This window comes from Leucopleurus acutus, assembly GCF_964270905.1.
Source record: "Leucopleurus acutus genome assembly, chromosome: 13".
NCBI lineage: Eukaryota > Metazoa > Chordata > Mammalia > Artiodactyla > Delphinidae > Leucopleurus > Leucopleurus acutus.
This window is the reverse complement of record NC_139155.1, coordinates 82,986,851-83,007,790: the sequence shown is the minus strand read 5'-3', so window position 1 is coordinate 83,007,790 and position 20,940 is coordinate 82,986,851. Positions and strand designations below refer to the sequence as shown.

Genomic DNA, 20,940 nt, shown 5'->3' with positions numbered 1-20,940 from the left:
AAATGGTTGGGTGTACCTTTCCATACTTCTCTTAATGTGTGTAACAGCATATACATATAGTTTGTTTTTTACAAAAGCAATATTGTATACACTACTCAAACTCGCCTTTTCCCCCGAAGTTATATTTATTAAGGTATAATTTATGGGCCTCCCTGGTGGTGCAGTGGTTAAGAATCCGCCAGCCAACGCAGGGGACACGGGTTCGAGCCCTGGTCCGGGAAGATCCCACATGCCGTGGAGCAACTAAGCCTGTGCGCCACAACTACTGAGCCTGCACTCTAGAGCCCAGGAGCCACAACTATTGAAGCCTGCGTGCCACAACTACTGAAGCCCGCATGCCTAGAGCCTGTGCTCTGCAACAAGAGAAGCCACCGCAATGAGAAGCCCGCACACTGCAGCAAAGAGTAGCCCCCGCTCGCTGCAAGTAGAGAAAGCCTGCGCACAGCAACAAAGACCCAACGCTGCCAAAACATAAATAATAAATTTATAAAAAAGTAAAAGGTATTAAAAAAAGGTATAGTTTACATAAAATTCACCCTTCATAGGTATATGGTGTGATGAGTTTTGACATATATGTATATAGTCATATAATTTACCCCAAAATCAAGATTTCCTTCACCCCCAGAATTTCTCTCATGCTCCTTTTATAGTCAATCACTTCCCAATCCCTGAAAATCATTTCTCTCTTTTATGGTGCTATAGTTTTGCCTTTTCTAGTAGGTAACATAAGTGGAATCAAAATAGTATGTAACAACAAAATATTAGCAAATTAAACCCAACAATGTTTAAAAGGAGGAATGATAGATTTAAAACAAATTGCTAGCTTGTGTGAAGAAAAATACTAGCTTGTGTGAAGTAAAGGATGTGCTGACGTTCGGAACCGTTACACATACTCCTGCTTTTGTAGGCTCAGTCAGACCACTTGACTGAGGGAGGAGCAGCAGTTTTCTGTTTTGTTCACCGCTGTCTCCTCCATTTCTGGAGCACAGTATACAATTCCACGACTAAGTAGGATTTATCCCAGAGATTCAAGGCTGGGTTCAGCACTTGAAAATCAAATAATGTAATCTATCACATCAACAGACTAAGGAAGAGAAGCCACAAGATCATATCAGTAGATACAGAAGAAGCATTTGAAAAAGCTAACACCCATTGTGATAAAATCTGTCGGCCAACTAGGAATAGAGGGGAACTTCATCAACCTCATAAATAATACCTACAAAAACTACTGCTGACATTGTACTTAATGGTGAGAAGCTCAAAGCTTTCTTTCTAAGATAAGAAACAAAGCAAGGATGTCCCCTCTCACCACTGCTTTTCAACATTGTACTCCTAGTCCTTGCCAATGCAGTAAGAAAAGGAAATAAAAGGTATACATATTGGGGAGGAAAAAGTAAAACTCTTTGTTCACAGATCACGTGACATAGAAAATCCAAAAGAATGACAGACTCCTGGAACTAGTAAGTGATTATAGCAAGGCTGCAGGATACAAGGTTCAGTGTACAAGAGTCAGTCACTTTCTTATGTCAAAGCAATGAACAAGTGAAATTTGAAATTGAAAACATAATACCATTTACATAAGCAGCCCCCAAAATGAAACACATAGGTAAAAATCTCATAAAGTATGTACCAGGTCCATCTGAGGAAAACTACAAAACTTTAATGAACAAAAGCAAAGAGCTAAATAAATGGAGAGATATTCCATGTTCACAGATAGACTCAATATTGTCAAGATGTTGGTTCTTACCAACACGATCTGTAGATTTAACACAATCCCAATCAAAATCCCAGCAAGTTATTTTATGGATATCGACAAACTGATTCTAAAGTTTGTATGGAGAGGCAAAAAGACCCCAAATAACTCAGTATTAAAGAAGAGCGAAGTTGAAGGATTGACACTACCCAACCTCCAGACGTAGTATAAAGCTGCGATAATCAAGTACAGCAAAAGGGTAGACAAGTGGATCAGTGGAACAGAATCAAGCGCTCAGAACTAGACCCACATAAATATAGACAGTTGATCTTTGACAAAGGAGGAAGGGCAATACAATGGAGCAAAGATCACCTTTTCAGCAAATGGTGCTGGAGCAAGTGGATACCCACATCCCAAAAGTGAATCTAGACACAGGTGTTATGCCCTTTACAAAAATTAAGTCAAGATGGATCATAGACCTAAATGTTAAGTGAATAACTATAAAACTCTTAGAAAAGAATGGGAAAACCTAGATGGCCTTGAGTATGGAGGCGACATTTTAGATACAACCCCAAAGACATGATCATGAAAGAAAGAATTGATAAACTGAACTTTCTTAAAATTAAAAACTTCTACTCTGTGAAAAACAACGTGAAAAGAATGAGAAGACAAGCTGCTGACCGGGAGAAAATTTTTACAAAAGACACATGTAATGAAGGACGGTCGGCCAAAATATACAAAGAACTTGTAAGACTTAAGAACAAGAAAATGAAGAGCGCAATTAAAAAATGGACAAAAGACCTCAACAGACACCTCACCAGATAAGACATGTAGATGGCAAGTAAGCATATGAAAAGGTGCTCAGTATCAGATGTCATTAGGGAATTATCAGTTAACAGTGAGATCATACTACACACCTGTTAGAATGGCCAGAATCCAAAACTCTGGTAACACCAAATGCTGATGAAGACGTGGAGCAACAGAAATTCTCATTCCCGGCTGGGAATGCACAACGGTGCAGCTGCTTTGGAAGACAGCTCAGCAGTTTCTTACAACACTAAACGTACTCTAACCATATGATCCAGTAATTGGGCTCCTTGGTATTTACCCAAATGAACTGAAAATCTATGTCCACACAAAATCCTGTGCATGAATGTTTACAGCAGAGTTAATCACAATTGCCAAAAACTTGGAAGCAACCAAGATGTCCTTCAATAGGTGAGTGGATAAATAAACTGAAGTACATCCAGATGATGGAATATTACTCAGCACCAAAATGAAATGACCTATCAAGCCATGAAAATAGATGGAGGAACTTTAAATGCATATTACAGAGTGAAAGAAGCCAATTTGTAAAGGCAACATACTGTATGGTTCCAAAGATATGGCATTCTGGAAAAGACAAAACTATGGGGACAAAAATATAGTGGTTGTGAGGGGCAAAAGGGGGAGGGAGTGATGAATAGGCAGAGTACCAAGGGTCTTTAGGGCAGTGAAACTATTCTGTACAATACTACAATGGTGGATACATGTCTTTATCCATTTGTCCAGATCCTGGACTCGTAGGATATACAACACCAAGAGTGAACCTAATGTAAACTATGGAAATTTGGGTGGTAATGATGTGTCACTGATTGTAACATGCACCGCTGTCCTGTGGGATGTTGATAGTGGAGAAGGTTGTACATGTGTGCGGACACGGAGTTATGGGAAATCTCTGTACCTTTTGTTTGATTTTGCTGTGAACCTGAAACTTCTTTAAAAAAATAATTGAAAAAAAAAGTATGTAACCTTATGCATAATAACATTAAATGTAAGTGAGTTAAACACTGATTAAAATGCAGACATCGGCAGAATTAATTTTTAAAAAGCATCATCGGGGCTTCCCTGGTGGCGCAGTGGTTGAGAGTCCGCCTGCCGATGCAGGGGACACGGGTTCGTGCCCCGGTCTGGGAAGATCCCACATGCCGCGGAGCTGCTAGGCTCGTGAGCTGTCGCCGCTGAGCCTGCGCGTCCGGAGCCTGTGCTCCGCAACGGGAGAGGCCGCAACAGTGAGAGGCCCGCATACTGAAAAAAAAAAAAAATTGTTACTAGAAACAGGAAGAAATTTTATAATGGTAAAAAGATGAATCCCTCAAGAAAATACAATTACAAATATATATGCAACTAATGGCAGAGCCCTAAAATACAGAAAGCAAAAACTGACAGAATTAAAGGATGAAATAGATAATTCAGCAATAATAGTTGGAGATTTCAGTATTCTATTTGAGTAATGGATAGAACAACTGGACAGAAGATCCACAAGGAAGTAGAAGACTTGAACATCAGCTAAGCCTAACAGTCATCTTTAGATCACTCCATTCAACAATAGTAGAAGACACATTCTCCTCAAGTGCACGTGGAACGTTCTCCAGGGTAGACCATATGCTAGGCCATAAAACAAGTCTCATCATATCCTGCAAAGTATGTTCTCTGACCACAATGACATGAAACTAGAAGTGATAACCCAAGTATCTCAGGTGTAGTTTTAATTTGCGTTTCCTTGATGGCTAATGATTTTGAGCTGCTTCTTTGGTCAAGTGTCTGTTCGGATCTTTTGCCCATTTTAAGGTTTGGTTTGTAGTCTGTGTATTATTAAGTTGTAAGAGCTCTTAATATGTTCTGGATACAAGTCCTTGATCAGATTGAGTTTTGCAAGTGTTTTCTCTCAGTCTGTATTCTCATTACACTTTCTTAACAGTGTCTTTTGAAGAGCAGAAGTTTCAAATTTTGGTCAAGTCCACTGACAGGGCTTAGAAGTAATAACACTCCAATATCAATGAGCATACCTAACTACCTAGATTTTGGTTTCTAAATACTCTTCCCTACTAAAAGGTCCTTAGAGAAATGGCTGATTCCAGGGCTGAGACAGAAAGACTACAAGATGAGCCTGGAATATCTTGTGTACCAAGAAGCAAGGAAGTGCTTAAAGAACTGGGGATTAGTCAGAAACCTATCAGAACCATGTTGGAGGGGCTTCCACTGGCCAAATCTGAGATAATTTGAGCATCAAAAGAAATAATGAATGAAAAAAAAATAATGATAGTAATGGATTATAGCCTATTGAATAAAATAAGAAACCATGATATATAAATATGCCATGGAAACAGATATAAATAAGTAAATGAGGGAAAAATGAAAGCCCTTCCTGGGACTTCTCTGGTGGTGCAGTAATTAGGAATCCGCCTGCCAGTGCAGAGAACACGGTTCAATCCCTGGTCTGGGAAGGTCCCACATGCCGCGGAGCAGGTAAGCCAATGCGCCACAACTACTGAGGCTGCGCTCTAGAGCCCGCGAGCCACAACTACTGAAGCCCGTGCGCCTAGAGCCCGTGCTCCACAACAAGAGAAGCCACTGCAATGAGAAGCCCACGCACCACAACGAAGAGTAGCCTCTGCTCGCCGCAACTAGAGAAAGCCCGTGGGCAGCAACAGATACCCGACACAGCCATAAATAGATAGATAGATAGACAGAAAGATAGATAGATAGGAATGCCTTTCTAAAAAAAAAAAAAAGGAAAGCTCTTCCTTATGGTAAAATGCCAACTGGTAAGAACGTGAAATGATGGAATTAGAAAATCACTGTTTGGTATCCATCGTGGTAATTATTTCGGCAAGAGTCATCAGTTGGTGCTAAAACCAGTGGGTGAAATTTTGTTAAGGAACAGAATGTTTACATAGTTTCAGAGTATCTCTCCACAAAATAGTAGTATTTTTACAGTGGAGAAACATGGAAGATTCTTCTTTAGCCAAGTGATTGAAGTTACCCTCACCGAAAATCGACATTGTGTGCCTCTTAATATCACACAGTGAGAAGGACATGGGATCACTTCTGTGGTGTTTCTGCCAAAAAGTGCATAGTCTGACTCTACTCATGTGGGAATATCAGGTGAATCCAAATTGACGGACATTCTACTCGCCTCTGTGCTCTTCAAAAATGTCAAGGTCAAAAGAAACTATCAAGGTCAGGGAATTCCCTGGTGGTCCAGTGGTTAGGACTCCGAGCTCTCATTGCTGAAGGCCCTTGTTTAATCCCTGGTCAGGGAACTAAAATCCCACAAGCTGCAGCCAAAAAAAAAAAAAAAAAAAAAAAGTCAAGGTCACAAAAGACAAGGAAAGAATGAGGAACTAGACAGGCTAAAGAAATTTGACTACTAAATGAAGCTTGTTATCCTGGATTGGATCCTGGACCAGAAGCAGAAAAAAACATTGTTTCCTATGAAGAATCAGTACAGTAAGTATCCTAAACTTCTGTTCTGTGGAAATTCAGGAAAAAGAAATTCAGCCTCCAAGAAATGGGGAGAATCTCTGCATACTTATTCTTTGCAGTGTTGAATGATTTTCCAAGTGTTTATTAATTATTTGTATTTTCCCTGTTGTGAATTATCTGTCATGTCATTTATCCATTTATATCTTTTTTTTTTTTTTTTTTTGCGGTACGTGGGCCTCTCACTGTTGTGGCCTCTCCCGTTGCGGAGCACAGGCTCTGGATGCGCAGGCTCAGCGGCCATGGCTCACGGGCCTAGCCGCTCCGCGGCATGTGAGATCTTCCCGGACCGGGGCACGAACCTGCGTGCCCTGCATCGGCGGGCGGACGCTCAACCGCTGCGCCACCAGGGAAGCCCCATTTATATCTTCATTGTAGTCATTTCCCAGTCTTGTTTATTTCTTTTTAAATTTTTTTAACTATAAAAGTTAAACAGCTTCCTTGTTTAAAAAATAAATATAAACCATATAAAAGGGTACAAAAGAAAAAAATGAGAGCCCCTCTCGTCTCCACATCCCACTCTCCAGATGTTCTCCCTCTTGTTTCATTCCTTTAAAGTTTGCCTCCCACTGTTTTTCCTTCCTTTTACTCTTTACAAATTTCTAAATATATCTGTGAATTACTCATGCAGCAAAAGCATTTATCTTAATGGACTAGGAAAGGAGAGAGTCTACAGTGGAAAAAAACTGTGTGTTAACCTCTATAGATTTCTTGATAAACTTATGTTCAAAACATACATGTTTATATTTAAGAACTTTTAAAGTATAAAAGACCTTTATAGCAAAGCATGAACATAACTGACACATAATCAGAAATGAGACCACGACTACTTATCGTGAATTAGTGACTTAAATTCTGCCACTCCCAAATGGTTGGAAACCATTACGTAGTCTTTGGTGTTATCCTTTGACTCAAAAACACCATGTACGAGCTTTTGTCAGGTCTTTGTTTTATTAACAGTGTGAGTTAAACTTGGTACTGTGTGTGGCTAAACTGTATGTGGTACAGATTGTGGGTAGAGGTGAATCTTTTCTCACAAGATTGACTAGCTGAATCTCTTGTTTTTTATCCTTAATAGAATAACAGAATTTTAGAACTAAAGGGCCACTGGAAATTCTTCTGTAACTTTCTTATTTTATAGGTGAGAAAGAAATGCCTGGATATAGCAGGCATAAGATAAGGCCCGTGTAGAATAAATTACCTGTTCCTAGCCCTACACAAGTTAGTGACCTTTGACTCCTTTTGTTTCAGTAAAGGAACCAGAATGTTAATAGTGAAGTTTTCACTCATTCGTCTAACAAATGAAGGAAACATCTATTGAATGTCTAAGATATGGCATGTACATGGTATTGTTTAATAGTTTAACTCTCAGGTCCCTGATGTACACTTGGTCCTTTTTCACTGCCTCTGAGGAAAGCCCTTTGCTTTAGCGGTCCTGGAGCATGGGAATGTGACCTGGGGGATGAGAAACTGGCCTGTCTGTTATGAACTGACCTTTTTGTTGTGTGTGTGTTTTTTTTCCCAGCTGGAAGAAGAGAGATCTGTGCTCAATAATCAGTTGTTAGAAATGAAAAAGAGGTAGGCTTTCTTTTTTTATATATTGTTTTGTGTGTGTGTGTGTGTGTGTTTGTGTTTAATAAGGAAAATGTTAGAACACGCTGTGTACAGTGACTTGTAGAAAACATACGACCTTCTTATATTCAGAAAATTGCATCGTGATCGTTTGGTACTCATAATTGACAAATTTGTAAGAGTTTCAGTATGAATTACTGAAAGAATAGTTCGAGTTACTGAAAGAATAGTTCGATTTTCAAGCCACGTTCAGTTGCGTTTGTCCAGAAATGTTCTAAATTAGGTTGTCTCGTATTACACTGTGTGCCTCCTAGTTTCAGTAACTAAAGTGCTATAATGTTACCTAATCTACAAATAAATTCAGTTATATAAAACTTTCATTTTCTCAGTAATAATGGGAAACATTTTAAATGTTTCTACCTACTTTCTTAAAAAGAGCTTTGTTATTTGTTATTCTTGGATGATGATCGAATGCTGTTCACATGGAAGCTTCCAGTACTTTGGAGTAAGGATAAACGGGCCCCCAGGAGTCATCACGTAGAAGCCTGGTGCTTATGCTTTCTGACGGTCTCTGTCTGCTTTTATAAAATGTGTAGTTTGTGTCTAGAGAAATTCTCTGCTTTACTCTGCATGCCAAGTAGGCATAGTGTATACTGTTGCTAAGAGCCACAGCCTGTACCATGGTTTGCTGTAGAGTACATCACAACAGTGACAGGCGTTTTTTGTCTTATTAATTACAAAAAGAAAAATAAACCTTTAGGAATAGTATAATCAAGAATTCTTCTATACCTCAATTAAAAAATAATAAGGAAATGAAATAGAAAAGAAAAAGAATTCCTTCATGGTCTTGCAGAGCATTTTATTCTTACTTGTCAGAGCAGAGGAAGTCTCCCTTACTGACCACTGACGCATGCGTTTATGCTGACGTTTGTCCCTCCTGCCAGCATGGCGGCTGCTTCAGAGTCGCGGGCTGTATTTAGCCCACAAAGATATTTGGGTTCCGTAAGATACCTTCTAAAGGAAATTAGGCCTCAGTTCAGGGGTGCCTTCCTCCTTTCTTTTTTTAAGACATCCTTAGACTCATTGTTCTTTAAAGTTTCACATCAGAATGCATGTGTGTTTCATGACTGCCACCCCCCCGGTCCAGCCAGGTGTTCGCCCAGTGCCTATGAGCTGCGGTGACTGGCCTGCCGTGCCTTAACCTGGGGCCCAGGTACAAGCACAGCTCCCCCCCCCACCCCCCGTGGGGGCCTTGGGATGTTTAATTTTCCATGAATAAGGCTTTGTTTCTTTAAAAAGAACCCCATGTATGCAGTTGTCAAGGGTGTGTGAACAAACTGATAGCACTTATTCCTGAGGCATTCTGACAAGGGAATGAATAGAAACAGGCTGGTGTGAGTACTGATGTAATCCCTTTGCATTTATGTAGCCCTTGAAATTCACAAATTTCTCATATCTCTAAACAAACCACTGAAATATACGGTGGGGCTTGCATTGAAAAATGATGAAACTAAACCCCCCCCAAGTTAGGCAACTTGGCCAAGAGCTCAGATGCAGACACAAGGCCCAGGACTTCAGATGTTTACAAGGGCTCTTTTCTCACTGTACATCTATTTATGTTTACTTTTTAATCTCTTTTAAAAATAAAGATGCTATTGCTTTGTCAGTCCTTTTCATGTGACTTTGACTAAATTACATGCCTCTCAAAATGTGATTAGACATGTGACTTTTTTCACGGCTTAGAAAGATCGAACAAATTTGGGTACTTGTCCATTCCTCTCTTCTTATCTCACCCTGCTCCCATTTTAGGTCCTGGATAATTATTACTCTTAATCAATAAACGCAGATAAAGATGATAATTTTTCTGGGAGTGAAAAATGTTAAAAGTTAGTTTCTTATATTTAGAACTGTTTTTTTAATCAAATTGTTAATTAATCCTCATGGAAAGTTATGTCTCTTTCAGAACTCTGAATGCAAAGATATTTTAGCTAATATTTTGGGGGCCTTAAATGCCTTCTGCAGGTCAGTTTGGTAAAGGATTCGTACGTAGGTCTATGTGTGTAATAGTTAAGTACCTGTAGCATAGAGTACTAAAAAGAATTGGATACTTTCTTAATTTAAGAATCTGGAAAGTACTTAAATCATGAAGATATTTGAAATGTAGTGGTTCATGCAAGAACCGAGATCTTAGCCAACAGTTTAATTTAGAGGTGAGAACTGAACAGACACAGTCAACATAGTATATGATTGCTTCATTCAAACTGTTGTTCATTATGTTGAAGTGCAGTACTTACTCCTGATGTAGGGTGAAACTACTTATCGTTAAGAAATTAGTATCACCCTTTTGTACTTTGTCTTTTTGCTATCTAGCATCGAATTGCAAGCAACACGTAGTATAAGTTTTTCTCTTAGCTTAAAAATGTAATTATTTCTTTGGGAAAGTGGTCTCCAAGTTAGGGAAACCTCTTTCAGAACAGGTTCCAACACGTCTGATAGATAAAGCAGAGCCAGCCTTGGCCGCTGTAATGGATGGAAGTAGAGAAGTTTGTCCCTCTGGCCAGAGAGCCTACAGCAGATTTGGGAACCTGTTTGGCTCCCCTCCCTTCTCTAGGCTTTTTGATGTCCTAGAAGGAACTCCAGAGCCATCATCTTAGCTGTGGACTTGTAGAGTCAGGATTAATTCTGTGTGTGTCAAGGCAAGATTCCTGTCAGGAAGGAAAACTGGCCGACGGTCCCCGTCCACCAGTCCTGAAGAGGTCACTGCCACTCCAGCTCATTCAGCTCACTGTGGGTTGCTAACTGTCTGACTGTCTCCAAGCTTGCGCTACTGATCAATGCTCATTTCACCCCTCTCTTTTCCCTTTCCTACTCTTGCTTCCTTTGCTATATCTGTGTGTCTTTAATGGTAAGACTAAAGAAAGTCTATCCACGTTATAATAAATAAATTTCATATATTTTTAGTAAACAAAATTGTTGTATATATTTTTTGGCTGCCTTTGTCCCTCTGTGTCTTGCTTTTGTTTTGTAAAATATTCTCAGCAGTATATACATACACACACACGCACACATATCTTTTTTATATCTATATACAGCACAGAACTTCAGTGCAAATTGAGTTCTCCTTACTGCATTTGCAGTTCTCTTCATGTTCCTAATATTTGGTTCTTGTTATCTTGCATTTTTAAAGCTTGCCCAGTAACACTTTAAGGTATTTGCTTCATTACTGGAATTTCTTTCTTATGTAAGTAGTAAGGAAAGAATCTGGGTAATATATTCCCTTGGGGGAAAGATTTCTGGCCCCTATAACCCTTCTTTCATGTTATGTTTATCTTCCCTTCTTGATACTTTTAGTAACGCCAAGTCACTGGGGCCAGCATGGCTTTAAAGTAACACAGGCCTTACTGTCAATGCAATGTGTGACTCAGGTGATGCTGGCATAAGTGGTTTAATTTAGCCCCTCTTGGTTTGCACGGTGGGATTTGGGCTTAGAAATCACCTAAGATGCTAACATTGAAGGCCTGTCACAAAGATGAGCTGCCAGGGTCTATTTGTCCCTTCATTTGGTGTACACATCACAAGTCAGATCCCTTTTTTAACCACGCATCTTTTGACAACTTTTGTATGAGAAACATCTGCTTGCCATCTTCTTAGAAAGCAGCCTCACTTAGAGGGTGGACGTGTGTGGCGATAAGCAAAGATACCTCCTCCTTTTTCCTTCTGCCGGCTGATGACGGCCTCATCCCTCCCTAACACGAAGAACCTGTGAGAGCTTGACTAGAGTCCTGATTACAGAAGAATCTAAATCCGTTAACCCCCAAATCCTGGTATTTCTCAGTAAAAGCATTTAAAATCGCATCTTTCAAATTTGAGTTGGATTTACAAGTGAATCTCTTGAAACGGTTTTTATAATAGAGTGAACTACCAAATAAGTTTAATAGAAACTTAAAGAGCCCAAGAGTTATTGAATCTTTGGATAAAATCAGATATTTACTTCCCAGGTGGAAAAAATGCCTGTGTACATTCCTTTCACTTAAATCTTTGGGGTTTTGTTTGTTTGTTGTTGTTGTTGTTGTTTTTACTTAAACAGGATCCTATTTCCTAGCGAGGTGTTATGCAGTTAGTAATTTAACAGCACCAAGTGTTCATATAATGCTTGGGTGTTGAATTCAAGACATTTTCTGTAAGTCTCAGATTCTTTTCTTACTACTTATGCTGGGGTGTAAGTGTAAGCCACACAACGAGATAAATACAACACTTATATTTTTCATCTTTGTGTAGAATAGAATTTCAGTTTACCATAAACCATGAGAATTCTGTAATTCGTGTGCCGGATATCTTGGGTCTCACTAACCAGACATACATTCTGCCATTTCTAACCTGGGCCTCAGTTTCCAATCCCTCCAGTTGGTTCGAAGACATACTGAACCACTACATGCTCTGCATTCACCCAGCTACTTCTAATAGAACCGGGAGTAATTTGGTTTGTTGTGGTTTAAGCCATGAACTCTCCCTGATGATTATCTACGTGGATGCAAATGAGTAGGTTGTATGGCCTGAGGGCTGGCCAGGAAATTTTTCTCCAGCTGTGTTTTCCCCAAATATTTTTGTGATACAAGGTCTTTTTTCCTCTTGTTTCACACTGCATGTCATTTTTTAAAAACTTATTATTTCAAAATCTGAGGTTTCCAGAAGAGCTGCAAAGGTCGTACCTGGAGGTCCCACATTCCCTTCACCCAGCTTCCCCTCACGGGCACATCTTACATCCCCTGGTCCTTTGATCCAAACTAAGAGAGTAACATTGGTCCAGTACTCTTAGCCAGCCTCTAGACGTTGTTCATATTTCCCCAGTTTTTCCATTCATGTCTTTTTTTCTCTCCCAGGATCCAGTCTAGGAGACCACAGTGCATTTAGTTGTCCCATCTGTGACAGCTCCTCAGTCTTTCCTTGGCTTTCGTGACCTTGGCACGTTTGAATTTTCACCACAAAAATTTAAATACACTCACACATTTATAAACACATAGTAGCCTGCCCTCTGGGGTTGTCTCCATTGTGTCTTGCCCTCTTCCCCTGTCTTCCCTTCATCTTTCCCTTTCTTTTCCCACTCCCCTGACTCCAAGATAAATGTTCTCGTCTCCTGGAAAGCCCGGTCCCCGTCCCTGTGCTGAAAACCAAATGCTGGGTCGGCCTGAGAACATACATCCCGTGTGCTGACCTTCTCCCTCCAGATGCCCCTTGGCTTCCATTCTACACCTGGAAATCCATCTTCACATTTCCGTTCTAGCCTTTATGTCATTACCTTTGATTTCTATGAGCAACTTAATGTCTGTCCTCTTCAGAGTCTATGGACGAAAAGTAATAATCCTTCCGTTTGAATAGTGGTAATAATCTCTGCTACTGTTTTGGCCCAGAAGATCTCCAAAACACACTCTTGGAACTTGCTGAAAGTTACTGAAATTAGTGAGAACCAATCGATACTTCCAGCATAAAACTGCTCTGCATGACATCTGTATAATCGCTTTGCATGTGTGTATTTTAATTGTTGGTATTGCTTGGTAATGATTTATTCAAGAAGTAACAGAATTCATCTGGGGGGGTTAGATTTTTAAAGTAATTCTTTGGGGGTGCAACAGTCTTGTTTTTTAATTCTGCGTCTTCCAAAGTTATTAACTTGTTTCTTTAAATTCATACGGATACAATGATATGCAGATTCTGGCATGTCTGTGCATAGGTAAACTTTTTCTCCCCTCACAGTAAGTAAAATTTCAAGTAACATTCTGCAAGCGTAATAGCCTTAACCCCCTGTAAAACTTCCCCGTGATACTTTATCCCTGTATATTAGCTAAAGTTAATTGCGCGTTTGTTCTAGGACAGTTGTCCACTGACCCCTCTCTCGGTTGATTTCTGGAATTTTTAACTCTTTGGTCTTTTAGAGAATCCAAGCTAATAAAAGACGCAGATGAAGAAAAGGCTTCCTTGCAGAAATCCATCAGTATTACTAGTGCCTTACTCACAGAGAAGGATGCAGAGCTGGAAAAGCTGAGGAATGAGGTAGAGTACCACCTCGGGGACCCTGGCGGTACCCGTCCGTGTTCCGACCGGAAGCTAAGCCAAGCCGTGTGTTTCAGGTCACAGCGCTCAGGGGAGAGAACGCCTCCGCCAAGTCCTTGCGCGCAGTCGTTCAGTCTCTAGAGTCCGACAAGGCGAAGCTTGAGCTCAAGGTAAAGAACTTGGAGCTTCAACTCAAAGAACACAAGCGGCAGCTCAGCAGCTCGTCAGGTAAAATGGCCACGTGCTTCCTCCCGACACCGCTGCTTCCCGCAGACGCGGGGTTCGTGGCGGGCGCACCCTTTGTAGGCGGCCGCTGCGCCGCCCCGACGGGGCCGCTCTGTGCCGGGCCCGCCCGCCTGTAGTCGGATGAGGCCCCACGCAGAAGGGCGCGCCTGCGGGTCCCCACTTCCGGACCTTCCCGTGGTCCTGAGCATCGGCAGAAGTTTGTATAAGACAGTGGGTGATAACTGCCACCCCAGCAGCAGCCGCGGCTTCTGCAGGTGCCCTGCCGGGGAGGAGGAAATGACGGCCGTGACCGTGACCGGCGTTCCTCCCCGCAGTGGGCCGGCCTGAGAGAGGACGACCGTGTCCGAGGGGTCCAGAGAGGAGACAGGAACTTCAGACGTGTTCTCAGAGAGGCGCATGTGCGGATTCCACATGAGAATGTGTTTCTAACACTGGCCCTTTCAATGCAGTAACAAGGAAATAAGATTGCAATTTTTAAAAAATCCCCCCTCCACTTTTTTTTCCTTTTTTTTAAATATAAGGTAATACTGATACTCAGGCAGAAGAGGATGAAAGAGCCCAGGAAAGTCAGGTAATATTCCTTCCTTTTGCTTTGCTTACTTGCTATTTTTAAAAAATCATTTAATCTTTTGAATAGGTAATGTATTCATATGTTCTAAACATTAAACAACGTTAAAAATACGTACAGTAAAAATAAAAAAAAAATCTCCCTCCAAACACCATCTCCTGCTCAGTTCCCAGCCCCCCAAGCAGGTAATCAGGGTTATTAATGTCTTTTTTATTTTTTCAGAGATTTTTTAAATGTACATACAAGCCAAGATTAATAGTCTTTCCACCTCCTTTTCTTTACACATATGGGGGCATATTACATAAACTGATCTGCACTTCACTTTTTATAGCTGTATAGTATTCCGTTATGTGGGTGTCCCGTAATTTAATCAGGCCTTATTGGTTGACATGACATTTGGGATGTTTTCTGATCTTTTAGGTGTATTATAAACAATGCTATAATGAACTGTCTTGAACACCTATCATTTTACAGATATACTAATATTTCTTTAGGATAAATTCATAGAAGTAGAATTGCTCCATAAAAGGTTCCTTCCTCATCTTTACCTTAAAAAGACAGGGCTCTTGAAAACTGTTTCCTAAAGCCAAAATTATCAAAATAGCCTTAGTTTTAAAAATGGTATTATATGAAGGCAAACTATTCTGTTTTTGGAAATGTATAGCCCACAAGCAACAAACATCTATTTTCAATTTTTATTATATATTTTGGACATACTTGTCTCATTCAAAATTCAAAGGTACGAAAGCCTTCTTTCACTTTTATTTATTTATTTATTTATTTATTTATTTATTTTTGCTATACGCGGGCCTCTCACTGTTGTGGCCTCTCCCGTTGTGGAGCATAGGTTCCGGCCGCGCAGGCTCAGCGGCCATGGCTCACGGGCCCAGCCGCTCCGCGGCATGTGGGATCTTCCCGGACCAGGGCACGAACCCGTGTCCCCTGCATCGGCAGGCGGACTCTCAACCACTGCGCCACCAGGGAAGCCCTTTCACTTTTAAATAAGAGAGAAACTCAGTGCATTAGTGATTTGTTTTAGTTATGACATCTCCTTTGAAGGGCATGTAAGGATTCAACACACAGCCTAATTTACCCTGAATAGCATTGTCTCTGCTTAGTTTGTATGTCTGATGAGCACAAACTTAATTCACAATGTTTTCTCTTTCCCCCTTCCTTTCTGCTTCCGTTTGTTTCATCTGCCACTGCCAACGCTTTTCTTCCAATCAGCAAATGGTTTGTTTTATGTTTCCTAATTTGTGAGCACGTGTGTGTGTGTGTGGTTTCCCACTGTACTTACATCCATTTTGTGGCTTTTTCCCCCCTTTCTGATATGTATCTGCTAACAGGGTAAAGTCTTCAGAAAACGCAGTTTGAGAAGTGAGATGAGATTCAGTGGGTCTTGCCTTCAATGGCAGAAGGGAGATTCTGCAGAGAATCACAAAGCTAGTGATTTCTAGCTTTGTTTCATAACTGCCCCAGCAGGAGAAAAAGGCCAGACATTTCCTTAAAACGTGGATGTGTATGTATGAGTATATACACACACACAGATGTATTTTTTAATACTGTAAAATGGGATTTTTTTCCCCAGTGGACATTTAGAGAAATGAGACCTTTGTATCTGTGGAAGAAGGAAGAAACTTACTGATTTTTTTCTTTTCTTGGCTGCACCGTGCGGCATGTGGGATCTAGTTCCCTGACTGGGGATCGAACCCTCAGCTCCTTGCCTTGGAAGCGCAGAGTCTTAACCACTGGACCGTCAGAGAAGTCCCGAAACTTACTGATTTTAAATTAAAGTATCCTTGCTTTGCCAGGTTAGGACAAGAGCGTTTCCTCCTGGTGGGCAGTCATCTCGTTATCCCACTGCCCCAATTCCGGGCCCAGGTGGCCTGAATGCTGCCCCTTCAGTGTGTGGCCACACCTCCTCAGGTGAAAGAGAGCTTAAGCCTTCTCTTTAAAACGCCTTCCTTTTTCTCTGAAGACCCATTTACCATCCCACCATGACTAATAAGTGAGTGTTAAATCGTAGTTGGAGGAGAATTTCCATGAGCTTTTTGAAATCTACAGAACATAAAAGTCCTGGCTTAGTTGTAGTTTAGTGTAATAAGTAACGGGTTACGCTTTCTGTACAGTGTGTGTGTGTGTGTGTGTGTGTGTGTGTGTGTGAACATAATGTAAAACACGGTTGAGTCATGGCTGCTGTGGGCCCCTGCGACTCCAGCATATACTCTGCAGCCACAGCCTGAGAGTGTACTTGTAGACTTCTTGATGCTCCACCGGACACATTTCAGACATTTTACACATCTGCTTTTGTTTTTTCCTAAAAAATCAGATTGATTTCCTAAATTCAGTAATAGTGGACCTTCAGAGGAAGAATCAGGATCTCAAGATGAAGGTGGAGATGATGTCGGAAGCAGCCCTGAATGGGAACGGTGACGACATGAACAATTATGACAGGTATTTCACGTCCAGCGATACTGAGCAGAACCTTAGTTCCATCTAAATAAATGTGTGTTTTTAAAGTTAGGTTCTCCAGACAGAGGACAAATATCGCATGATATCGCTTCTAGGTGGAATCTAAAAAAATGGTACAAACAGAAATAGAGTTACAGATGTAGAAAACAAACTTACAGTTACCAAGGGGTAAAGCGGGGGGAGGGATAAATTGGGAGATTGGGATTGACATATACACACTACTGTATTTAAAATAGATAACTAATAAGGACCTACAGTATAGCACAGGGAACTCTACTCAATACTCTGTGGTGACCTATATGGGAAAAGAATCTAAAAAAGAGTGGAATTATATACATGTATTGGCTGATTCACTTTGTGTACAGCAGAATGTAACACAACATTGTAAATCAACTATACTCCAATAAAAAATTTTTAAAAAGAATATATATATGTATAACTGAGTCACTCTGCTATACAGCAGAAATTAACAAAACGTTGTAAATCAACTATACGTCATCAGTAAAATTAAAAAAAAAAAAAGGCTCTCCAGTGGATTGGAGAAACAGTTGCTTTGTGGTCATTTGGCCATAAATTGACTTCCACAAATCTGGCAGGAGAGTGAAAATGGTTTGATGTGAAAATTTAAAACGTGGACCGTAGTACTTAAACACTTGAGGCTCCCAGACTTGGCCGTAATTCTTGCTTATTTTTTGTTCATTACAAGTGATACTGTCTCTTGAATTTCTTCTGATGGAGATGAGTTTCTGATTATGCACATTAACATTTGTAGTGATGACCAGGAGAAACAGTCCAAGAAGAAACCTCGCCTCTTCTGTGACATATGTGACTGCTTTGATCTCCACGACACAGAGGATTGTCCTACCCAGGCACAGATGTCTGAGGACCCCCCCCATTCCACACACCACGGCAGTCGGAGCGAGGAACGCCCCTACTGTGAAATCTGTGAGATGTTCGGGCACTGGGCAACCAACTGCAATGACGACGAGACTTTCTGATGAAGCCTCACATCCAGAACTGGGCTTTCTCAGATGCCCTAGCTTAGGCAACTGACCACCAGCATTGTGTGTGCAGACTTCAGGAGAACTCATGTTATTTTTGACCCCCCATCAACAAATCTAAGAAAATAATTTGATCTTCAACAAATCTCCCTTTTAGTCTCCCCTTATAAGTTTATCAGTTAGAATAATCAATAGGTGAGTTTTCACCTCTGATTTTGTCTTCTTGAATTTAAAAAGTATTAACAAGACATTGCACCAGATGCCATTACATTAATTGTCCCTAGGGAGACCTCAGAGAACGACTCCTACCCTCACAATACCTTATTTAAGTAACTTTAAATTATGCTGTTACTTTTCATATTTGCACTAAAATATTTCCAGGCTGCGTTTGTATATTTAGATGTTTTGGTTAAACTTTGACACTGGAATGAGTTGAAAAAATGTGCCACTTTGCATATTCATCTACTCATTTAAAATATTTTATACTTAAAGAAATATCTGAGCTCTTTGCACTACCTGATATCAGTAGTGCCTTTATTTCAGGCTTGATGATACTTAGGTGTGATTATAAAATCATGAAACAGGTAAAGGGAGGGGGAAGCCCCCAAACTGCTGTGGGGACATTTTATAATCTCTATGCTGCACCCACTTACTCTTCTATGGTGTTTTTTGTTTATTGGTTTTGCATAATTTCAGCTTCTATATATTATATGTATATATTTTTGTAAAATCTCTATTTTGGGAAAAAACATATACAATGTGTCTTTCTTTTCAGATTTTTACCTTTATGAAAAAGAAAACACTTAAAATGTTCATCAGGACCTAACAGACTAGGCCAGAAATAGCATCATGTGGCTTTGCAGCTCCTTGTTCTTTGTGTTTTCATTCTATTTCTTTATCAGATATAAATAACTGGGAGAATTCTCTCCAGATTTTTTTTTCCTTCTCCAGCAGATAGCCCCAGCAGTCAGTTAATTAGATAATAAGCCACTATAAAACACCTAAATTAACCAATCTACAATCTTTACACGTTTTTTTTTTTTACTGTGTTTTTAGATGAATGTACGATGAGAAATTCAACATTAATAATTTTGGATTTTCTTATCACAAAAAATAAACTGAAGGACCTCAACCACAAGAAGTTTATCAACCAGTTTGAATCTATTTATCTTCATTTGAATGTCTCCTAGAAGGTGTAAAAAGTAATAAATAAATGTATCTTCCATGAGACATGTATAATAAGAACTTCTATAATTGTATATATGCCTTTGATGTATTTCCCTCTCAAGATTATCAACTATGTGTTTGACAAGTGAAAAATCTGTAGTCAGTTGAAATTTGGGGTTATAAACATATTAGGAACTGTTTCACAAACACAATATGTAAAGCAATATTAAAATCTGAGCAGACAAGTGTTCTGTATCTACTTTAATAAATGGTTATTCTTTTTGGCCAGTGTAGTAAACTGGTATTATTCTCAGGTTTATTTGTCATAATGGTTTTTCTTTAAGTGAGCGAGCACTAGAGACCCAAATAGCAATTTCTACTGCAGTCTGTTGATAAACTGCTTTTAAGAAATTATCTCAAAGCATTCTATGACCCATTCAGCATAAGATCAACACCCAAGGTGGTTACCCGTTGCTATGTCTCACTACGTTACCTGACAGAAATGTAAGTGGCACCAGGTAGTACCCACTACCTATTACAGCATGAAGTTTTGGAAGGAAACTCTGTGAAAGCTGTTGTGGTATTTTCCAAAATGATAACTGAACCAAGCAATCTGTTTTATGAGCTCCGACCCCCCCACACACACAGGTAGATATTTCCAAAGCAGAGTTACCAGCTGAACATTATTTTGACCTAAAAATAACCCCAACAGTGGTCCTTGACTTCAGCTTTGACCGAATTGATGAAAAGACTCAAAACTATGAACTACATTTGTTGTGGTGACCATTTCACAACATATACGTATATCAAATCATTATGTTGTACACCTAAAATTAATATTAAATATCCATTATATCAATTAAAATACATTTTAAAAGGAAAAAAACTCGCACACTAAACAAGTCTGTGATATTTATAGGGCAACTGCGGTAGTACTGCAGTATCACCAGTTGGGTCTTTACACAAATAAAACACCTCTGTTGATCGTTTAGAATCCTGGTCCTGTTTGCAGAGGATCGTTTATCATCCGAGTCTTGCTCGTTTGCACCCACGCATGCCTGAGAGTTCGCTAACCGTGGGCACCTTTACCTCTTACGTGGGTGTGCCCTCATTTACCAGTTCAGGACATGGCCTGCTGAGCTCAACATTTATTCTCCCAGATGGTGCTAAAATAATACATGTTCTCAGTTGAGCAAAAAGCCTGCGCACGTGAGAAGAGTTTGTGATACAGGTTGAGAAGAATCCCTGTGAACTAGGGCATGGAACAGTCTACACGTGTGGAAACATGTTATTTTAAAATTAAATGTCTTTGAAAGAGTCAAGAAGTTGAGAGTGGAAGTATGTAAATATGTATAGTTGATTACTGTATCATCTCCAAATTCCACTCTTTGCTTATTCATACTCCATGGTAATTGCTTAGCGAGTCCTTTCTTAGTAACAGTGTATAAAGGGTTGAAGGGAGCCAGGCAAGACCAGACATTTTCAAGCCCCTTTCAGCAGATCCCAAATAGCCAGTTTTACACCTCAAAGTACTGAAACGGATATATCTTCCTAATAAGTTATTTATTTAGCCATTATTAAATAACAGGCACCCTGCTAAGCCTTTTACATTAAATCACACGATGTAAATTACATCCTGTTTCACCCTCGCAACTCACGAGGTAACATGCAAATTTTACCTAGATTCCACATCGAAAAGTATTTGTGTGAAATACCATGTCCCGTGAATGTCTACTAGGAAGAGCTGAACAGACAAGTCACTCAAGGTTCCCTCAGCCCTTAGCCATCTTTGTAGATTTTAGCCGACAAACCAAAAGGGCAAAGCGCAGGACCTTTTTGATTGCTATAATTTAAAAGATTTCCATTCA

At 40.0% G+C, this 20,940-nt stretch overlaps 1 protein-coding gene across 1 annotated transcript in view; it reads left to right on the top strand.

The window, feature by feature from the left end:
- The window catches only part of CLIP1 (CAP-Gly domain containing linker protein 1), a 123,683-nt gene extending 104,331 nt beyond the window's left edge, over positions 1-19,352 (top strand). Inside the window, 6 exon segments of the mRNA XM_082853472.1 lie at positions 7,524-7,576; positions 13,501-13,618; positions 13,696-13,846; positions 14,386-14,435; positions 16,762-16,886; positions 17,677-19,352. Coding sequence (XP_082709598.1) covers positions 7,524-7,576; positions 13,501-13,618; positions 13,696-13,846; positions 14,386-14,435; positions 16,762-16,886; positions 17,677-17,902 — 723 coding nt within the window. The 3' untranslated portion in view covers positions 17,903-19,352.
- The last annotated feature ends 1,588 nt before the right edge of the window (positions 19,353-20,940 follow it).